Source organism: Perca fluviatilis, chromosome 23 (genome assembly GCF_010015445.1).
Source record: "Perca fluviatilis chromosome 23, GENO_Pfluv_1.0, whole genome shotgun sequence".
NCBI classification, from domain to species: domain Eukaryota; kingdom Metazoa; phylum Chordata; class Actinopteri; order Perciformes; family Percidae; genus Perca; species Perca fluviatilis.
The window spans coordinates 12,824,141-12,844,579 of record NC_053134.1 but is presented as its reverse complement, the minus strand read 5'-3'; the positions used below and the strand labels follow the sequence as shown (position 1 = coordinate 12,844,579).

Genomic DNA, 20,439 nt, shown 5'->3' with positions numbered 1-20,439 from the left:
ATATTGACCACCAGCCCATGAGTTAATTGGAAAAGTAAACCTGGACAGACCCAGGCTTGGGCCTGACTAAGCAGAAGGTTCAAAAGGATAATGGAAACTGGGGAAAAAGAAAATAATAACGTCTACGCAGGTTGAATGGCTCGGGGCAAACATGGGTGGAATAACACAATTGAGAGCAGACTGCTCATCAAAGGAGGCAATCTGGCTAAGCTTGTCCCTGCCCGTCATGCAGCGTCTGCCAACCCAGACATTAGCACTAGTGATCTTCATCATAGCTCACCTCAGGCTAGCATTAACAGGCCACTAACTCCCTGTAAAAGCCTCCCCCTGAAAACTACTGTGATTTGGCAGGGTATTGGCAGGCACAAATGTTATTCAGATAAACACACAAACACACATAAAAATATATTAAAGCACACTGATACACAGACATTCTGTACCCACAGGCTCACACCAGAGGTTGCACACATACATGTGGCACATACCCAAACTTTCCTTTACCTCGTTGCTCTTTGCTGAAGGCTGCTACTGTGGAAGTGACTCTAAATCAGAGTGAGACCAATCTCACAGAACAGGGTGTGGGCGGGTTGGGGGCATTTGCTGAATGTACCCCATCCAGTGAGTGGCTGGTCCTCTGCAGCAGAGCAGCCTAATTACGGTGGGCTCTGCTTCGACGGGAATTGAACTGGCTGCCAATACTATTGATAATTCACACAGACTAAGCTGTCACAGGGAATAGGGATGGGCAAGAGGAAATGGCTCCGTTTTATTAGATTCCACTGCCCTTTGATGTGCAGTCAAGAGCGAGACATGCCAAGAGACTCATGCCAGATGGAAGCACTACAGCTGAAAGGTGTCTCAATCCTTTTAACATAACTCTTTTTACATGTGAAACCTACAATGATAGCTATTAGTGTCACATAGCCAAACATTACCCCTCAATTTATTCCACCATGTTTTATCACTTAGCTGGCCCAATACGAAGAAGCTGGCTGGAGCTGGGCAGCAATAAAAACTATGGGGATTCTTGGACATTGTCTTACTGGGCTACAGTTTAAATGTCTGTGAACCTACAGGCAGAGGTGCTGTTAGATCTTTTGGCCATCCTGACAACAGCTTAACCCTCCATTGAGGGTTTCACTCTCCTAGCGACATCTACAGGGCGGGTATTGTGGCCGAATTATTTGAGTTAACGTAAAAACAAGAATCGCCCCCTCTGGCTTGGGACTCACCTCGGGCTTCCTGACTCGGCCCTCCTGGAAGGAACATGTGCGAGGGTCATGGGTACAGTCATGCCTGTATTTACACCAGTGGCACTGGTAAGGACTACTCACACATGACAGACACCTGCATGAAAAGCAGAGGAGAGGGAAGACAGTGTTGGAAATTAGTATTGAACAGCAGCAAATACACTTGAGAACAGAAGCTCAATATGTCTACTTACTTATGTATACAATATAATTTTCAACAGTTTAACAATCAATGTCAGTTTTCTTTATCAATGTGAAGGGATGGGAATTATGACAAACTGTCTGCTTACGAGAAGAACTCTAAAGAGCTATAAGTAGACAAAGACTTACGACTTGTGCACGCTACAGTTGTAGAAAACAAAACTGGTATTTGCGAATGCCAGGCCTGTCTCCTTGGACTTGAGATAGAGCTGCACGATCTGGTGGTCACCTAGAAAAAATAAATTATAGTTAAAAAAGTTTGATAAGTAGATGTAGACAGAGTGTTTTGTTTTTCAGGTAAAAAAAGGAAGAGGACAAAAAGAATAAGAACTATTAGAAGCAATAATTTCTTTTGTTTCAGAAGTCATATATTAAACCCATTACTGACAATAACAGTATTATAATGGTAAATAATTGCATGTCACAGCTTGTTTTCCAGCATGAGCAGTGTGTAGACACAGATAGACAGATAATCATTTTATTCTCTTGTTCACATATCTTTTTCAGTGTCTGGTCATATTACATTTTCCCATGAAAAAGAGATGACTTCAATACTACTGCTTTGAGCCACAGGTGCTCAGCCTGTTGCAGTGGTAAAGGCAGTATCTTAAGAGAGAGAGAGTAGAAGGGTTTTGTTGGGTTGAGTCTCCCTATACCTGCCACCTTACAAGAGACGCATTTCCCTTGGGATGGAAAATATTCCCCTGGAAAACTCTTTGACAGTGTCTTTGACTATGTATAGGGGGAACAAGATAAAAAAGTAACCATGTGTGTATCTGTGTGTGTGTGTGTGTGTGTGTGTGTGTGTGTGTGTGTGTGTGTGTGTGTGTGTGTGTGTGTGTGTGTGTGTGTGTGTGTGTGTGTGTGTGTGTGTGTGTGTGTGTGTGTGTGTGTGTGTGTGAACTTGCAGCTCAACTGTATTTGGTGTGTCCTTTTGTCTGGCCCTAATTAAGGAGTTCATGTTTAATTCAACAGCACATCCACACATCTAACTGCTATGTCTCTACACTACCTCTGTATCTCTCTGTCTGTCTCATCCCCACTCTATCTCTAAACACAGGTCTCTTTCCCTTCCTTTCTTACTTTCTTCCACGCACACTGTGACTCCTTCTTCTCCCCTGTGTCTCTCTCCATCTCTCTAACAAAGAAGGAATCATTCATCAATCACAGTAAAGCACCACTGACAACGGATCTGTCCTAATTAGGCCACCTTAAATGTTACCTTGAAGCCTGCTAACACTGTCTATCCCTCCCTCTAGCTTCACTCCATCTATCACTCTCCTTTCTTTTCCCTTTTCCAACCAAGCTTAGTACATATTTATACATCTACGTTTGTATGACTGCAGCATCACCAGCTTTACATGTGGCTGACATTGCAAACTTTAAACAAATGTTTTTAATTTCCCAAAGCACCCTCAGGCACCCTGTCAGCCTGACATGTGTGCTGTCTATCTGAGGATTACTTTATTGCAGTGGTGTTGTGTGTTTGTTCATGGCAGTGTATATGTGTGTGTGAAGCTCTGTTCATGTGGGTGCACTGAATAAATGAAGGGAAATTTGAATATTCGTGCATGTGTAAGGCTCAGGCCTAAACGGTCTCACCAGTACTGTAATTTCATGATGATCTGCTCACTTCCCCGATATGCACTTTAGACTAAACTTATCTCGTGGTCTTGGCTCCAATATCTACAATTCATAGATAACATTTTTGCAAGCGACAGACAGGCAAGTGTGAATACCATTATCTTTAGCTGTCTGACATCAGTGAGCATTCCTTTGTATGTACATTTTGAGCATTATTGATAAAGCACCATCGATTTTGTCTTTTCATTAATTATTATTATTTTTTTCTTTCTGTGGAAGTATGGAAGGAGATGGCATCTTCTTTATCTTAACATGAGGACACATTAGGGGTTGGTGATGAAGGATTACCTGCCTGGGGACAGGCCTTCTCTGATGGGAGCTTTGATCAATTAGACCAGGCTTAGTCGACCACAAAGAGGGGGATGAAGAGTAGGGGAATTAGAAAGAGAAAAAAAATACATCTTTCCTTCTTTGCTTGTGGAATGAATATTGTCAGAAATATTTAAGCTGTTTGCCTCCTGAAAGGAATGGAAACAGTGACATTGTCTGCAGGGACTGTGTAATCTCCAGGCACTAAATTAGCTGAAATACTGTAGTAAAAACACTTAGTTTTGCAGCTTGATATTCTCCTTTTTGCACTGAGGTTTACTGGGGTCCAATCACTCCCTCTGGAGCATATTCACTTTGAGGGAGGGTGGTAAATAGATCCCACAGCAGCCTAATAACTAATGTTCATTCAATTACTAAACATGTCCTAAGGAGTAGCTCCAAGGCCCACTGAGTTACTGATGGCAATGAGAAAACTAAAAACCATACAATACTCTTAGCCCTAGGACTAGCATGCCTCTGACTGAAGAACATCCAGATCAATGCGTGCTTCCCTGACAGATATGTATGTTTGTATTCCACAAGTGCTCTAATGTTAATAACTAGTTGATGCTGGCAATCACTTTTTACATATATTTTTCCTAATATTATAATAAATATAATATAAATATGTTGTCAGGATAATAGCAGGCTTCCTCCAAATTACCATTGTTTACGATGCAAACATCAAATCAAATGCCATCCAACGCTGGCTGGTATGGAATAGTATATCTCCTGATCTAAGTTTGTTGCTTTATGGGCAAAAAGGTTGCAATAGGTCCACTCTTACCTTTGTCAACAATAATGCGTGGCATCTCTTTCTCAGCGGGGGAGTAGCACTTGATCCGGTTTCCCTCCACCAAGCCATTCATCTCAGCCAGGTCCTCAAAGGTACAGTTGACACCTGCAGAAAGTTCTGGGACATTATGGGCCTCCAACACCAACTGTAGAGAAGGGAAAGATAAAAAAGTGGTAAGCTGTCAGTATTTTCTGCCTTATTTTGCTAAACATTCACTTCATAGTCATTGCCTGGTTATAAGAAATATAATGAAATAAAAATGGAATAGCTTATTAAAGTGATTAGTAGCTCTAATATTATGGTGAACCATAGCAAAGAAAACAATAATAAGGATGATTAAGTTAAGTTGTAATGGCTTCACATTCATAACAGCACATATCACACAGTAAAAAGCATTCATCATTTTGAAATACCTTTTGGCTTTTATGGCCTTAATTGACAGGACAGCTTGAAGACAGGATAAGGGGAGAGAAATACATGCAGCAAAGGGGCTGGGTCGCTGCCAAGAACTCAGCCTAAATGGGGCGCACATTCTACTGGGTGAGCAAAATACTTTTGATGAAGCATGACAAAGTGCATTTTATAATTGTGCCTATGGTAAGAAATAAATGTGATAGATCTGTGCCTCAACTGTGACAACAGTGCTCAGATGCCCAGATCTGTAGAGGACTTCAGATCAGTTTTGGAGCCAATATGTTCTTGAAACATGAGTGTAACACAATATTGTAGAAGAGAAGCACAGCTGCAAGTTCTGTGCAGAGTAATGGTTCATCTGCAGGGTGGTCAGCCACCAGAGGAGCCACTCGGGGACTCTTGAATGAGCAGTTAATATATGATGAGGCATCAGATGCATCCTGCCCTGACATCCAAATAACAACAAAACACTCTGATACAGAAAGATATAGATGAACTTAAAACTGAAATCAATCAATCAAATGTGATGGCCAAAAGTACCTCTACCATCGTAGCCACCTCCCATAATGCCTTGTAGTATTAATGCTGTATGGATTTATCATTTATCATCTCTCTGGGTCAGTGATAAAAGAGTGTTTTATTGGATAAGTGAAAAAATTATAAAAAAAGAAAGAGAAAGTATGTGGAAAGATGAGGAGAAAATGGAATGTAGATGCGAGATGAGAGGAGACGATGGACAATAGGGGGACAGAGAGAGCAGACTGAGGTAAGCATTGGACAGGCAAGAAAAAGAGGACTCTCTGGGAAAAAGAGAATGCAAATCTTCCCTCTTCATTTAAAAATACAGTAGAAGCTCTCTCTGCATCTCAGAAAAAACTGGCTTCAGGTGGAGCAGGAGGAAAAAAGAAAACACTGTCCTTGAATAAGAAGGAAAAAAGAGGGTAGTGAAGCCAGGTGGAGTGGGGTCAAGACCAAAATATACATAATGATGGAAAAGCATGTCTGCAGTGGGCCTTGGTCTAGGCATTGATTTGAGGTGCAGCCCATAATACACTTGTGATGTGAGGTTGAAAGCTGCCTCAGCGGCAGAGAAGGGCTGACCTGCGCTGTTTTTATATTGCTGTTTAATGAAAAGACAGTGTCGCGGGTGTGAACAGATACACAGCTTCCCATCATAAGATGAACAGTGCATGACCGGGCTTCTCTTACACATCTCTCGTTCGTTGCTCACTCTACCTCTCACCTTCTTCTCTCGCTTTAATGTATTTTTCTTTATAAGGAAGACGCCAGACCTTCAGTTTCCTCAATTACATTTAGAGTAGTCATGGCCGAGTCTAGCCACAGTAGGATTCATAAAAATATGAAAAAACCTACTCATGAAACATCCGCCACACAAACACAAACCCACTAACCCAACTCAATGACAAATTTACTGCCATTTAACCAGAAATAATGTCATGTTCTTGTTTGTGAAAAAAACAAAGAGAGAATGAAATGTAAAACAAAATAATGTTTTTTTTTTTTTTTTTTATTTCAGCAGTGGATTGTCTCCGTTTCTTTCGAGTCTGCCTTGGCTTATCTTCCCAAACAAATATTTAATAACAGACAGGTTGAGAATGAGCCCCTGTCTGTCTGGCAGAAGCCTCTGCCTTGCAATCAGTTGGATGGGAGATGTGTGGCATAGCCTTTGGGTAAAGCCTGCTCCATCGGAAAAGGTTAACACTCTGTAAAGGATCAGTCTTGAGCAGCATCACAAACCCACACCCATACCCACATACTCCATGAATATCATTAGAGTGATGCACCTGAACACCCCTCATGTGACCCTCAGAGCAACACATGAGAAAAATCATTCAGGCTTGACCTTAGAAAATCATTTTGGATATTTAGGCACTTAGTCTGTGAGATTCAAAGCTATTTCCTAACCACCATTATATAGGGCATGGGAATTGAAATGTGACATTGCTTACGGTGGTTAAGGTCAGTGGGATTTTCATAACATTCAGTGTTACAGCTTTTAATATGTGCATTGAGGTTTGAGATAGAAAAACAGCAAGTCTTGAGAGATGTAGAATGTGTTCAGACAATGTCAATCTGCTCTCCTGAACCTTCGCACACACCAAAAGGGGCACATACTCTGCTGAAAGACAAATGTTTGTATTTCTCCAAATTCCTGCAGAGGCATATCAGAGCTCCTTGCACACTAATCAATACACTTAACCAATCAAAAACAATTCAGACCTTTAAATCAGGCAGCTGTTTTAAAATGAAATGGCTTTTGCATTTAGTTGCCAACAATTACAATAAACACAGCTGAGCTAAACTGTGTGCTGTTAATGATTGTTGACATTTGTTGGTAGAGTATTTCACTGGCCGGGACTGTAAGTTGTAAGGTCAGGGTTTGAAGGATGCATGTTGGCAGGCAGTAAAATTATGTAAAGCAGTATTATAGAGTTAACACTGTCTACTAATCAGTATTTAGAGCATAATTACATCGCATTACAAATTATGCTTGAGTGTGTGATGTTGTCAACCTGCCAGACAAGATTTTCTCACTAGCAACACATTCAGCTAGCCTCACTGTTTACTGCAATGCTCCACTAAAACAAATGCTTGTTCAAATTCCTTATTGAATGGAAACTATATTGAATTACTTCTTATTTAAAAAACACTTTATACTTCAAATGCACAAGAAAGAAGCATAGTAATAAAACAATTGTAATGAAAACTAGTATCTATTTCAGAACATCTGTAAAGCAAATCTGTACTGGTAATGTAGGACAGATTAGTTAAAGAATAAAGAATATTATGTAATTGCATGAGAGGAAATTTATGATAGGGCAAACACAACTTTTAGAAAACAGGTCATTGTTTCCTTTCTAGTGTGTTTCTATCCACTCACCGTGACACTAAACTGGGACACTGAGATGTTGTTTGGATGGACACTGAGACGCACACACTGCTTGATGTCTGATGCAAAGCGACGGGGCTCTGATGAGCGCTCGCATTTCTCCTTTCTGGTGCACCTGGAGAAAACACAAGAGAGGGGATGTTATTCATGAATGAAAAATGCACATACGCACACATACACAAATGTTGTTCAGATGTAACCTGACCAGGTCTTACCCCTTTCCACCTGTTGACACCAGGGGAAAAAGAGAATGTCCCGCCGCTCTCTGACAGACAGAGTTAGACACATTTATCATATTTCTTTTTTGGCAGTGTACTACCTACAGTGGCCAGTGAAAGGAAACCCAATCTCCAGTGGGCGAGAGCAGTGGCATTTAAAACAATGGTTGCTCTATATGTGGACGTGAAGCCAGTCCCTTGGGAAAGAGGTAGCCCTCGTCTTTGTAATGCTGTCTTAATGACTGGCATTCATGGGCAATGCCAAGTGCAGGTGGAAATGTGGATGTTGGTGGAAGGGCAGGGATGGATTCCTCCGCCTCTTAATAAATACCAGGTGGTCTAACCCAGTCCATTAGACTGGTTTGGGGAGTTGGAACGACTGGACATTTTGTGTTGTAAGAGGAATGTATGAGCTCCTGTTCCAAACACTACCCCCTGAAATACTGCTACAGACTACTGCTACAGCAGAAGGTTTATAATTTAAATATTACAAGTGGCTGACGAAACACTGATGAAGCCAAATTGTGATATAACCTAAACCTTCAACTCTTCTCCACACACACACACACACACACACACACACACACACACACACACACACACACACACACACACACACACACACACACACACACACACACACACACACACACACACACACACACACTTAATCCCCTCATAAAGTAATGCAAGTTTAATCCCCTATTGATTTAGACAAAAACTTGCTGTGCAATTAACAACCTGGCAAACCCACAGTGCCCTAAAACTCATTTAAAGACATAACATTAAAAGAAAGAGGCTGTAATGAACGAATGAAAGAAATACCTTTGAGGTGGCTGACGTCTGAGATACAGTAAGACCATAGACACTTTTTATCCTGAATTGGAAACATTGTGGGAGGGTGGGTTTTGATCCGACATGAGTATTGAAAAGTTAAGCGGCCTAGCATGTTGCAAAAACGACAGACATAAAGAAAAAGAAAAGAAAAAATCCTGTTCGAGAGAGGGAGAGAATAGGAGGAGGGGTAAATAGTGCAGGAGAGAGGGAGAGTGGAAAAAGAAAGCAAAAAAGAAGCTAAACTTAAAGGAAGGCAACCATTGTCGGCTTTCTGTGAAGCTTTCACAGTTAAGCTGGTTGGAGTAGGGGTTTAATCGCTTCGGGTTCCTTTGTGCTTCTCTATCACTCCTGGCTGTTGCTCCTTTTCTAGCACTGATTTAATAAGACCACAACGTATAAGTACCTTCAGGCAAACTTTTCACACAGAAGCCCACAAATGCACACTTTCACCTACAAATGCACATATAAACAATATATACACTCGGTTTGCTTCCTTGCATACCTACAGGTCTATTGTTCACACCAATGGAAGAGTAACACTGTAGAAAGGTGTATATGCTTGCTGTGTATGTGTTTTTTTTGTGTGAGTATTAGTATAATGATGTTTCTCTTTGTGCTTGTTCCTTGGCAGTGTCATTGTACATCGCATATGAAATTTCATGCCAAAAAGACTAGCAGTAATGTTAACGTTTACTGGCACAATCTCTGTAAGTGAATCATCACTATGAGTGAATCATGACCAGTGAATAATAAATGGATACATTAAGGTTTATACCATTCTAACACTTTGTCCCTTTCTCTTAAACACACAGACACAGTAAATATGCATCTATATGCTCTTCTCTTTAATATCTTTATTTACAGCTACATTGTGAGCTACACGACATACTGTTAAGAAGTTCCAAGGCCACACTATATAATGCCCTAAAAAACTCTACAATAGAACATAAAAAGAAGTGTCCATGGCTACTTTTTACTAACAATCCCACAATGCAATGCATTTTCTAGATGTGAAAATACTGCAACATTACACTTGTCAGTAATGACGCAAAGTGATGTGTGCAAAATCTCAATTTATATAGCGGAGGAGTGAACAAGGGAGTTATTTCAGAAGCAGTCCAAATCTAAATGGCCCAGGTTTATGACGTCATCTCTGTGAGACGCTAGCTGCTGTAAATAACAGCAGGGGGGATGAGGAATGGACGAAGGATGATGCAAGAAAACAAGACGTACTGTAAAGACTTGTTAATGTCCATCTCACAGCAAAAAAAGCATTTTTAGGTTAGGTTGGTGAAAATGTGCAGCCCCCAAGTTTTATCATCTGCAATACAGTTACAAGCCAACAAGACATAATGAGACAGTGTGAGTTGATGAGTGCAACAACTAGACCTGGCATATCTGGACTGGGGCCTGTTAATACATTATCATTAGAGAGGGTATATCACTCTGCTCTAAAAAGTGGACAGGGGCTAATTTGTTTTGGTTGTTATGCAAATGTTCAGTAGACATGGACATTTTCCATTAAAAAACTAAGAAATACCCTCACTCAACTCCAGCAAAGAACATTACTCTAAAGAAAAATTATCAGTGATCACAAACCCTTTCGGATTAATTTCCTACTTCGCTTGAGTGTGTATCTATGAGACCCTTAAAACTAATTAATTTACATGTGAAAATATGGATCTCATATTGTACCTAATTTAAGTTTAATCTTTAAGTTTCTTTAATTAATTTGTACCAATAGTAAACTGGATGTATTCACATTGTAATTGCTCTAACATTATATATGTTATGGGCAGGTCAATTATTCCCTGTGTGTATGCAGCCAATATCAAATAGCATTATCTTCTAAATAATGACTTCATGTAGATTTCCTTTACAATCTACCCACTTTCAGTGTATCAATTCTAAATATCAACTATGCTATTGATATGTATCATGATTCTCATATGAACGCAGATTAATCTTTCGATTATTTTCTCGATTAGCTGAAAGGTGAAAAATGACTCTCAGTGCCCAAGCTACCAAAGCCCACAATTATGACCTCAAATATCTTGTTTTGTCCACAACTCAAATATATTTGGTTTTCATGTCATAGAGGAGTAACAAAACCAGAAAATATTTACATTTAAGAAGCTGGAATCAGAGATAATTCTACAAAGACAAGAACAAAGACAAAAAGTAGTTGACAAGTAATCAATTAATCTTTGCAGCTCTAAATCTAACATGATGTTTGCAAGGCCAGCTTTTGCTGTACACATTTTACTAAATCAAAAATATCATAAATAGAGGTGGTAGTGCAAGCCAGTGAATTGTATTGCAAGTACCTGGGTGACCTCTGTTTATCTATGGAGATGTCATATAGCCCTGCAGGGACTGTAAGTTTCATCTCTTTCTCAGAGACAGAAGGTCACAGACTTGCTGGGTACAGTAGGATGAAACAGCCAACAGGTTGAATTATTAACTTTCACATCCGAGACACGGACCATGCAGGGACTGCAACTCAGCTGAATGAGGGAGGCCTTTTCTTCTGTCTGCATCTCTCTGCCTCTCTAAAGGTTAGACAATGGCACTGGGGATATACTGCTGTATACACCAGAAGAAAACTCTACCGAGATGCCAGTGGGTGACACCAGCTAATAGATAAGTGTTTTACTTTAAGAAGTGGTCTTGCATCCTGACTGAATCGCTCACCATTTGTAGGACATTTACACATATTGATTTGGATTAACCCAAATGTCCACACCACTGTGAAGGGGAATTTATGTAGCTGCTTTGGCTGATTTGGGGCTTCAATGAAAGGACATTGAAGAAAATGCCGTACATGGTTTAGCTGATGTAAGAGATAAGTATTATCAGAGCAAAGCACTGGATAATTGTTTTCAATTACTATCCACACAGACTTTGAAAGAAAAAACGATTGCATCGTTTGTAGCAATATGAAACAATCCCGCCCTTTGTAAACATCAAAGAATAGAACATTTAGAGAACCACAGAAATCAAAGCGATTTAGATTTTGAATAACTGTCATAAAATGCCTGACTGAGGCTATCTTTTTTGTGGAGAATTCGATGTCCAACGTCTATTCATTTGGTTAGTAAACACTGCTGTTGTGCAGAACTGTTTGACTGACTGGCAATGACACATTATGAGAGAGCAAGCTGAAAGGATTAGATTGGTCCTGAACGGAAACTAATCTGCAGTCTTGTTTCTCCCAGCCTTTGATAAGGTGACACAATTAGAGTGAGACAGAGGAGAGGGCAGAGAAGGATTCCCAGCCCCAGCAATTGTTGCTGATGAGGCTGTCACGGCCATTCACAACTAGATGGTCTTGTAGATAATATATTTCATCGTGCAACATTTGTCATTTAGCCCCGTTGATGATTTAATTGATTACAATACAAGATGATCACATTATTCCGTCCAGTATGTGCACACAGACGAAAGATATCCATAATCACCATTAAATGATGGATATAAACAGGTCTAATTCACTGAAAGCCCTGTAACATGCATATGATTCTTTTTTTTTTAAAGTAGCCTTTAACTTGAAAAGGGAAAATCACTGACAACCACTCATTCTTTGAGTCATAGTTTGGGTTTTAAATGTGCATATGATTTACTGCAAATGACTGTAGACTAGATAAAAAGAACACAGAGAACAAAGAGAGCAAGAACTCAAAGAGAAGAACTTTGTTCAAGTAACTGCAAAAAACAGAAACGGCAAAATTTTAATGGAGAAACTTAAAATTATGAAGTTCACCATTCAACAAAATAAAAACAATGGCAAAAGTCAGTATCAAGCATAATTCTTATATTTTGAAAGCATGAGGACAACCAGGCTTGATCCCTTGTGGCTGGTTGCAGGGCTTAGGGGAGGGTAGACAAAGAGAATACTATACTAAAGAGTGGGTGCAGATGTATCTGGCCATATGAGACTTCAGGTGTAATGCATATCTAATGTGAGGCATGGAGAAGGTCAAGCAGGCTGGGAAATGAAAGCTATTAAATTCTCACAAAGCCGAGGTCCAGCCATCCTTAGCTCTATCAAATGCTCATGTCACTGGAGAAAACACATGCGCGGACACACACACACACACACACACACACACACACACACACACACACACACACACACACACACACACACACACACACATACACAACACACACACACACACACACACACTTTACTACATTTCAGCATTTAGATAGTTCTGTCTATTCATGTATATTGTGCTACGAATGATCAACATCACTATCTAGTCAAACTGTACATTGACTCTTTACTTCACCTTAGCATTTATCATTCATATAGACTGTCTTTTCATGTATGCTGTGTTATTACTGATCTACTTCACTATCTAGAAAAATATTTACATTAACTGTATATTGACTCTTTACTACATTCAGTAATTATACAGACTGTCTGTTCGTGTTTACTTTGTTATCACTGATCCACATCACTAACTAGATTACAACTTGCACTAACTGTATACTGACTTCACTACTTCTCAGCATTCACATAGACTATCTAGTTATACAGTATATACTGCGTTATAGCTGACCCACATCACTAACACAATTTAATTTGCACTATCGTATTCTGACTCTTTACTACATCTCAGCAGTGTAATAGTTTGTCTATTCATGTATATTGTGTTATCACCATACCACTTTCGCATATCCATCGACTTAACTTACACCTCACTTTGCACCGGCTTTGAAATGCCTACTTAATCTGTAATTATGTAGCCTATTGTATTCTGTTTTCTTGTACTATTTGAATGTGAAACTGTATGTTGTCTTGTACGCTTATGCTTTTCTTGGCCAGGTCGCCAATGCAAATGAGAACCTGTTCTCAACGGCCTACCTGGTTGAATAAAGGTTAAATAAAAAAATAAAATACACACACACACACACACACAAGCATCAGACTAATAAGTGGTCAACAAGTATATATGTGTATATACAGTATACACTAAAATCTCATAATACATGCATGCAAGTATTTTTTGTATATTATACACCTGGTCAATGCACAACAAATAGGCACTCTGTAGTCCAACTGAAACCCAATTACCATACTACCCATGCATCATCAGACACTATTGAATCCTATACATACTAATAGCCAGAGGTTGTTTGTAAGTCTAGAGCAGGAGCTGTGTCACAGAGATTCAGTCAAATCACACACATCTACATTCAGCTTGACTACATCTCTCACTCCTACAGTGCATGTGACCACAGCCACACATGAACACGGCTGAACAAACACAACAGTCGGTGTGCCTCCTTGTGCTATCATTAAGAGTGGCGGTCCACAGAGCAGAAATCCGCATGGAGGGGCCGGTGGGAGAGTCATTATCTGGCCCACTGGCCATGACCCTGCTACTCCCGTTTGTGGACACATACACACACACACACACACACACACACACACACACACACACACACACACACACACACACACACACACACACACACACACACAGACACACACACACACACAATCTGTGTGTCTCTCATGAGCCCATACCCTATAGACATAGAAATTGCAGAGTGGCTGCCTCCATGTAGAAATCGTACTACCAATGCAAGAACACCGGCTGGGCAGAAAATTACACAGTAACACCACTGCTGAGAGTTTGCAGGTACAAAGCCATATGGGATAAAACAATCTCTTAAAAATATATATATAAAAAAGTAAGGCAGAGTGAGAGCCTGATTTCATCAATCAATGTTACATAAACGTTTGAATAAAATGAGGGCTTTAACAACCTCCATAAATCCTTTATTTCTGTCTCACGCACACAAACATAGAATAGATGGTGATCGGCAGCATCAATCTGGCCCTGCAGGCAAATAAGTAACAGCTGTTTCTCTCTGCCATGGCCGGCATTTTGCTGCCTCACACTCCACCACGCAATTTTAGCAGCTGTCAAAAGCCGTGCCATCAACTTCCTTCATCTCTCTCTCTCACATGCACACAAACAAACAAACCCCCGGCAGAGCTATCTAAAGGAGGGGTGGTGTGGCAGGCTTATTAGGATGCTTATCTAGCATACTCTATGTGATGCCACTGGTGACCCTGAAGATGCCATTAGGCCAGGTTCTCTATATTAAACAGCTTTATCTGTCTGGCTCAGAGGTATGTTGGTGTGTGTGTGTGTGTGTGTGTGTGTGTGTGTGTGTGTGCGCGTGTGTGTGTGTGTGTTTGTGGGTAAAGAGATGACAAAGCAGATTTACAAAATGAAATTTTATTAATTTCTTTGAATCATTGTGTTTTATTAAATATATTTTCTAAAAACACAAATTAAACAACAATTAAGGAGTATTTTATTGACACAAAAGAGGGCAGAAAGGGCACTGTCATTACAAAATTATATGTTTTAATTATCCAGCTAAGTACACTATTGAAGGTTATTTGTACATCTTAATTACATATAAAAACGTTACTTTGAAATAAGTGGGAGTTATAATATTCTTAACATTCTTTATTATTTAAATATCACTAAATTTAACTAATGTGATAGCTCAGTTGTACAAAGGATGTAACAGCTAATATTGGAATGTTTCCAAACAGCTCATATATTCACTGTCCCATTTATTATTACATCATAACACAATCTGACCCTCACATTCACAAAATAAAAGTCCAGAAACTCACAAGGGAAACGCATTGAATCTTCAGCAGTTCCTGAGATATTTGTGAAATCCCCTGCTTGATGATGTTTTCATAACTGCCCCTGAGGGAGATAGTGCAGGGCACTGGAGGGCTGCTTTTCAATGGGGATCTCAAGAGTGCACTTGGCTTTTATCTTCCATATATTGTGTTATGATCTTGGATGTGTGCTGCTGTAGACGGCAGCATATGATACTATTGATCCAGGCAGTCAATATCCAGCCTGTGATGTTTCAGGTGTGTTTATTCACAGCCACGAGGCAGTTTGTAACTCTGAATATGAAGACACATTGAAACTAATGTTATCATTGTATATAGTAAAGAATAGGGCAAGTACACGTACTCTGAAGTACACGTATATACAGTGGCCTGATACTGATGCATTTTATTTTTTTAGTCTTACCTAATTCGTTGCATGCTTCTAACGTGTAACTATATAAAATGACAAAAAACATTTCTGATTAACTTTTACATTACCACTAGACGGTGCCTACTCTAATTGAGAGAACATTTAACATAGACTCATATATTTTAGAACAGAACAATGAACACAAGAAAAGTGTTCCGTTAAGTCTTAAATCCTGATAGAGGAGAACACCGGTTTTGGTTTAACCCCACCCGGTGCATGTAGCTGTCTGTGTGATTCACGCAATATCTCAATTATGAATAACATTTATAATATTCATAATAACGGATACATAATGACATTATATCTTGGCATGCGTGAGTAATCTATGTGACAATGCAATCTGATATTAATACTGAATAATCAGTAGGGATTACTGTAGGATTATAGAACATGGTTAATATATTCTTACCACGCTGCCGTTGTCATAGCACTAGCTATGTGATGGGACATGTGAGGTGACCTGCATGAGTACCTTCTCCCAGAGGTGCTCTTTGTCATAGTCAAGATGAACCATATATGGGTGTGTACAGTATATGTGTTTACCCTCTAACCCTCAACTAGAGTACCTGCTCCAAGAGTTTCATTTATGCACTTCATCGGAAGATTTCTCATCCCCACTCTCTTTTTCTGGGAATTTATGTAACTTGTCCCACTCACCCCTCTCATCACGTAGATATCTTCAACTTCCTTGGACTGTCAAAACATCTCTCATTCATCCTCTCTGTCTCATGTCAGTCCCTGTGTCGGTTCATGCTCTGCCAAACAAAAGCAAGACACCTTCCCCACCCACTGTGAGTGTGTGCATGTCCATTTGCCAGTGTCTATGATTTTCCTGTGTGTGGTAGAGTGACAATAGGTGACATTGAGCAATGGTCCGGACTTAAAAGTGGGTGTGCAGCTGTTGTGTATGTGCTTGAGCATTTGTGTGTTGAGGCTAGGGACTTTGGTTTGTGTGTGTTTCTTTACACTATGATGGTGACAGTTGAGAGGGAACTAGAAGGTGCAGCACTCTGTTCCATCCTGATGCCCCTGTCACTTCTTGGCCTTGTTCCCTTCCCTCAACTTCCCTTAGCATCCAGCAAGAGGTGGAGGGTAGAGGTAAGGGGGGTGAAACCAGTCACCCATACTCAGGGGATGGCCATCCTCCCCTGGGTACAGACATCAGAGCAAGTGCCATGGATGTAAGGATATCAAGATCAAAGGAACAACTTTGAATAAATGTATCTTTGAGAGTTGAATATTGATTATTTTTTAGCACTGTTTAAAACCAAATCTAGCTTCTCAAATTGGGACTATTAGGCTGAGTAGTACATAGTTGCAATTAATTTTAAGTATTCTTACGTTGTGATACAGGGGCTCTAAAATCTTATTATATTTCCATTCTTTCTAGCTTGGCCTCTGATATGAGCTCACAGACAATGTTTTTACTTTGTCCTGATATTAGATTTCACTTTAACATTAGAGGTAAAACTTTGTTTTTGGTGTAAATAATTCCTTTCTCTCTCTGCTAACAATATGTTTCACAGCAGTTATGGCTATCTCCAGGGGGAGCCTAGTGGTCCCCACAACCAAACATGAGTCTTTGGTAGCATGCTAATTGTGGCACTGCAGTTTAATTAGCATTAGTGTGGCATACCGCAGTAATGAGCACACTGAGGTAACAGATAACTGTGAACACAGCGACAGGTAGCAGCATTGCAGAATTAATATGAGAGACAGAGAGAGAGAGAGAAAGAAAGAAAAAATAGATCTGCCAATTAGCTTTTCCCTCCGAAAAGGTTATTCGTTTGACAGCACCAAAGATGTCTTGGGAAAACAAAAGATTTAGAAGATAAGAAGCTTTGCAGCCATTTTCTGTTTATTTATGACTTTTTGAACTTTTTTTTCTTGCGTTTATCAATTGTGATTGCGTGAGCCCGGAATACGGCTTCATAAAAGCATTTAGATGTATCTTCTCATTCTTTTTGATATACCACAGTGTATGTATGTAATGTAAGAAGCAGGCATGTAAAATTTGACTGTACAGGTATTCCTCTGTACTGTATATCACAGTTCACCTATAGAAGTTTACTACTGATTGTATGGACCTTCTCTAATGAACTAAGAGAAGGCATTTGCTTGTGGCCAGTGGCACAGATTTACAGTCCCTATTTTACTTCAGGAAGGAGGGATCGATGTTTATGAGTGTTTGGAGGAAGAGAGGAAAAGAGGAAGAAGGAGTAGGAGAGTAATGCTGTTTATGGACAATCACGCCTCTGATACCACAACATACTGGGATCTGACACATATACAGATCACATTTGTGCAAATGCATGCACAAGCAAAAACGTATAATAGGGGTACAATGCACCAAAACGCACATTGAAACTGATGAAATATAAATAAATAAACACATTCTGTGAGTGGATTCCTGGAAGCACAGATACGCATAAATATGTGCAGACGCACACATACACACAAGAATGTAGTGTATGATAAGCCTGCTGGAGATGGAGTGTGATTTGAATGATAGTGAAGAGAGGAAGAGGGTAGGAGGAAAAAAAATATTTTTAGCACTCTGGAATTATTAGCCATATCGCAGCCAAAAGTAAATATTAAGATATGTCAAACCAATTATTAATGTGAAGATATTGCAACATTAGCACCACTTCTTCCAAATTGACACTGATATCACAGAGTGATGTGAGATATTCTCAACATCCATGCCAAATATGATGACATTCCTTTTGACAATGTTACTTCTTACAAATATGGTTTCCAATCTGTCTGGCTGTCACACATGACAGGCACGTTGACAGCTTAGTTAACCACTTACAAAACTGACATCTTAGAGACCAGCATTAGGGGAGGTAACATATCCATAACGTAGCTCTAACATTTCTGTAATATTGGCTGATTGCAGAAGTGCCCCTTCCTTATTTGGAAAGGCTGAAGTGTGGATGGAAACCACACAGAAAAAAAAGCAATATGCCACATCTGACTAGCGTCATAGTGTAAACAAACAAAAACAGTAAGACACAAAACCAAAGGGTATCGGTGAATGGAACAACATGTATAAGCAAAATAGTCAAGTTTTGTCACAGAAAAGTGACTTATCATAATGTTCTGTGACTGATTTACAAATACTATCCTTTCTAGGTCTTGTTACATGTCATCCCACAACTAGGATGTTGTTAAGGAATATGCAGAATACAACTGTTTTTATCCATACATTTTGTTTAAATACTTGAGAGGGAATAAATAATGCATATGCATTAACATAAACATGTATGTATTATGTTTACTTCTATAGGCCTACACTATGCATCTTACAAACTCCCCGACAGGCAATCTTCTGTAAGAGTCCTCTAGGAGACTCTCCTGTTGTTGACAGAGACATCCAATGTCAGCGGGAGAGGGGGGATTCTGATATGAGTGAAAACTTTTCTTTCACCTTCTGAGCTAGACAGGCATTAGCATAAGTCGTGCATCTCAGCAGAAGAGAGCATGAGTTTGACAGGACAAGACAGTTTGGTTGACAGGTGAGGCTTCAGGTTTACTCGAATAGTGGCTGGCTAACTGCAGGGGGGGGAATCAGATGCAAAGTTTCCTAGTGGGCTCACAAAATATATAGGGGGCATATAGGATATACAGTTGATAGGATGAATAAGAGCATATGTCTATAAATGAAGACATTTGCCTTTCTAAATGAATGGTCAGTGTTTGTCAAGGTCAATGAGACACACGCATGCTCGCACACAGACACACACATACGCACACAGGTGCACTATCCACTCCTGTTGATTTCCTCCCCTGCACTATTGATTGCCTTTCTCCTCTTCCCTTGGTGTTCTCTCTAACAGCTCCTCTGACCGATCTATAAAGTAAATAAAGGCAATGCTGATGGGGAAAGAGAGAGAGTGCTTGCAATTCTGTTTGCTCTCAGACCAGTGAGGTGATTTCAAGGTTGATTGGGAACAACAAACTATCTGGAAGAACACTTTGAAGATGAACTGCATGCTATCCTTTCACTCAACACCCTTCCTTCCAGCACAAAATAAGTGTGTGTGAATTCTAAGCGTTCCTTGTGTTTTGGCCTTTTTGCTATACTGTAAGCTATTAAAGATGCATTGTTTTAGTCTTTGGTCTCCAGTCAGTGTACTAGGCAGGGTGCCTGCTTCCAGCATCAAAATGTTGTCATTCACTTATGGACGCTCACTCATTCACTGGTTTTCCCTTTGGCTACATTCGGTTAAATTTTACTCTTGTGAAGCACTTTGTGACATTGTACTGTAAAAGGTGCAATATTAAATAAACATTTTATTAGTAGTAGTAGTATTGTTATCTATACATCTATCTGGAATTATTATTTTAAGGTGTCAATCTGTCTATTTAATTTGAGTCACTTCTTGGAGCAATACAAATTAAAATGTTATTCTGCCAAGATAGTCAAGTGGAGGTGAAAAGAGACTGAGGGACAAAGGATAAATATTTCTGACCTCTTAATATCAAATAGTTCACAACACTTCTTTTTTTCCTTCAACTTTCTTTATCCTCAGCACATTTAAAATTGTAAACTGCTTTTACCAGTATCATGGCCATTGCTATGATGTTTAACATATCATTGATTCTGGAGACTGCAAATATGATAAAAGTAAAGATCAATGATAAAAGGGAATCTAAAAATATTTTCTGGAAAGTGTACCGAATGGGTTTCCTCTGTATTTTCACTAAAATTGGCATGTGTCTGTATGGACATTTTTGCAGGACCTGCTGGGACACACAG

The 20,439-nt window shown here is 39.7% G+C and overlaps 1 protein-coding gene across 3 annotated transcripts in view; it reads right to left on the bottom strand.

Annotated features, from left to right (window-relative positions):
* The window catches only part of plxna4 (plexin A4), a 250,922-nt gene that overhangs the window by 65,610 nt on the left and 164,873 nt on the right, over positions 1-20,439 (bottom strand). For all 3 annotated transcript variants that reach the window (XM_039791208.1, XM_039791207.1, XM_039791206.1), the window contains 4 exons: positions 7,517-7,640; positions 4,192-4,345; positions 1,581-1,680; positions 1,233-1,347 (listed from right to left, as the gene is read on the bottom strand). In XM_039791208.1, coding sequence (XP_039647142.1) covers positions 1,233-1,347; positions 1,581-1,680; positions 4,192-4,345; positions 7,517-7,640 — 493 coding nt within the window. The remainder of the gene's footprint in view (positions 1-1,232; positions 1,348-1,580; positions 1,681-4,191; positions 4,346-7,516; positions 7,641-20,439) is intronic.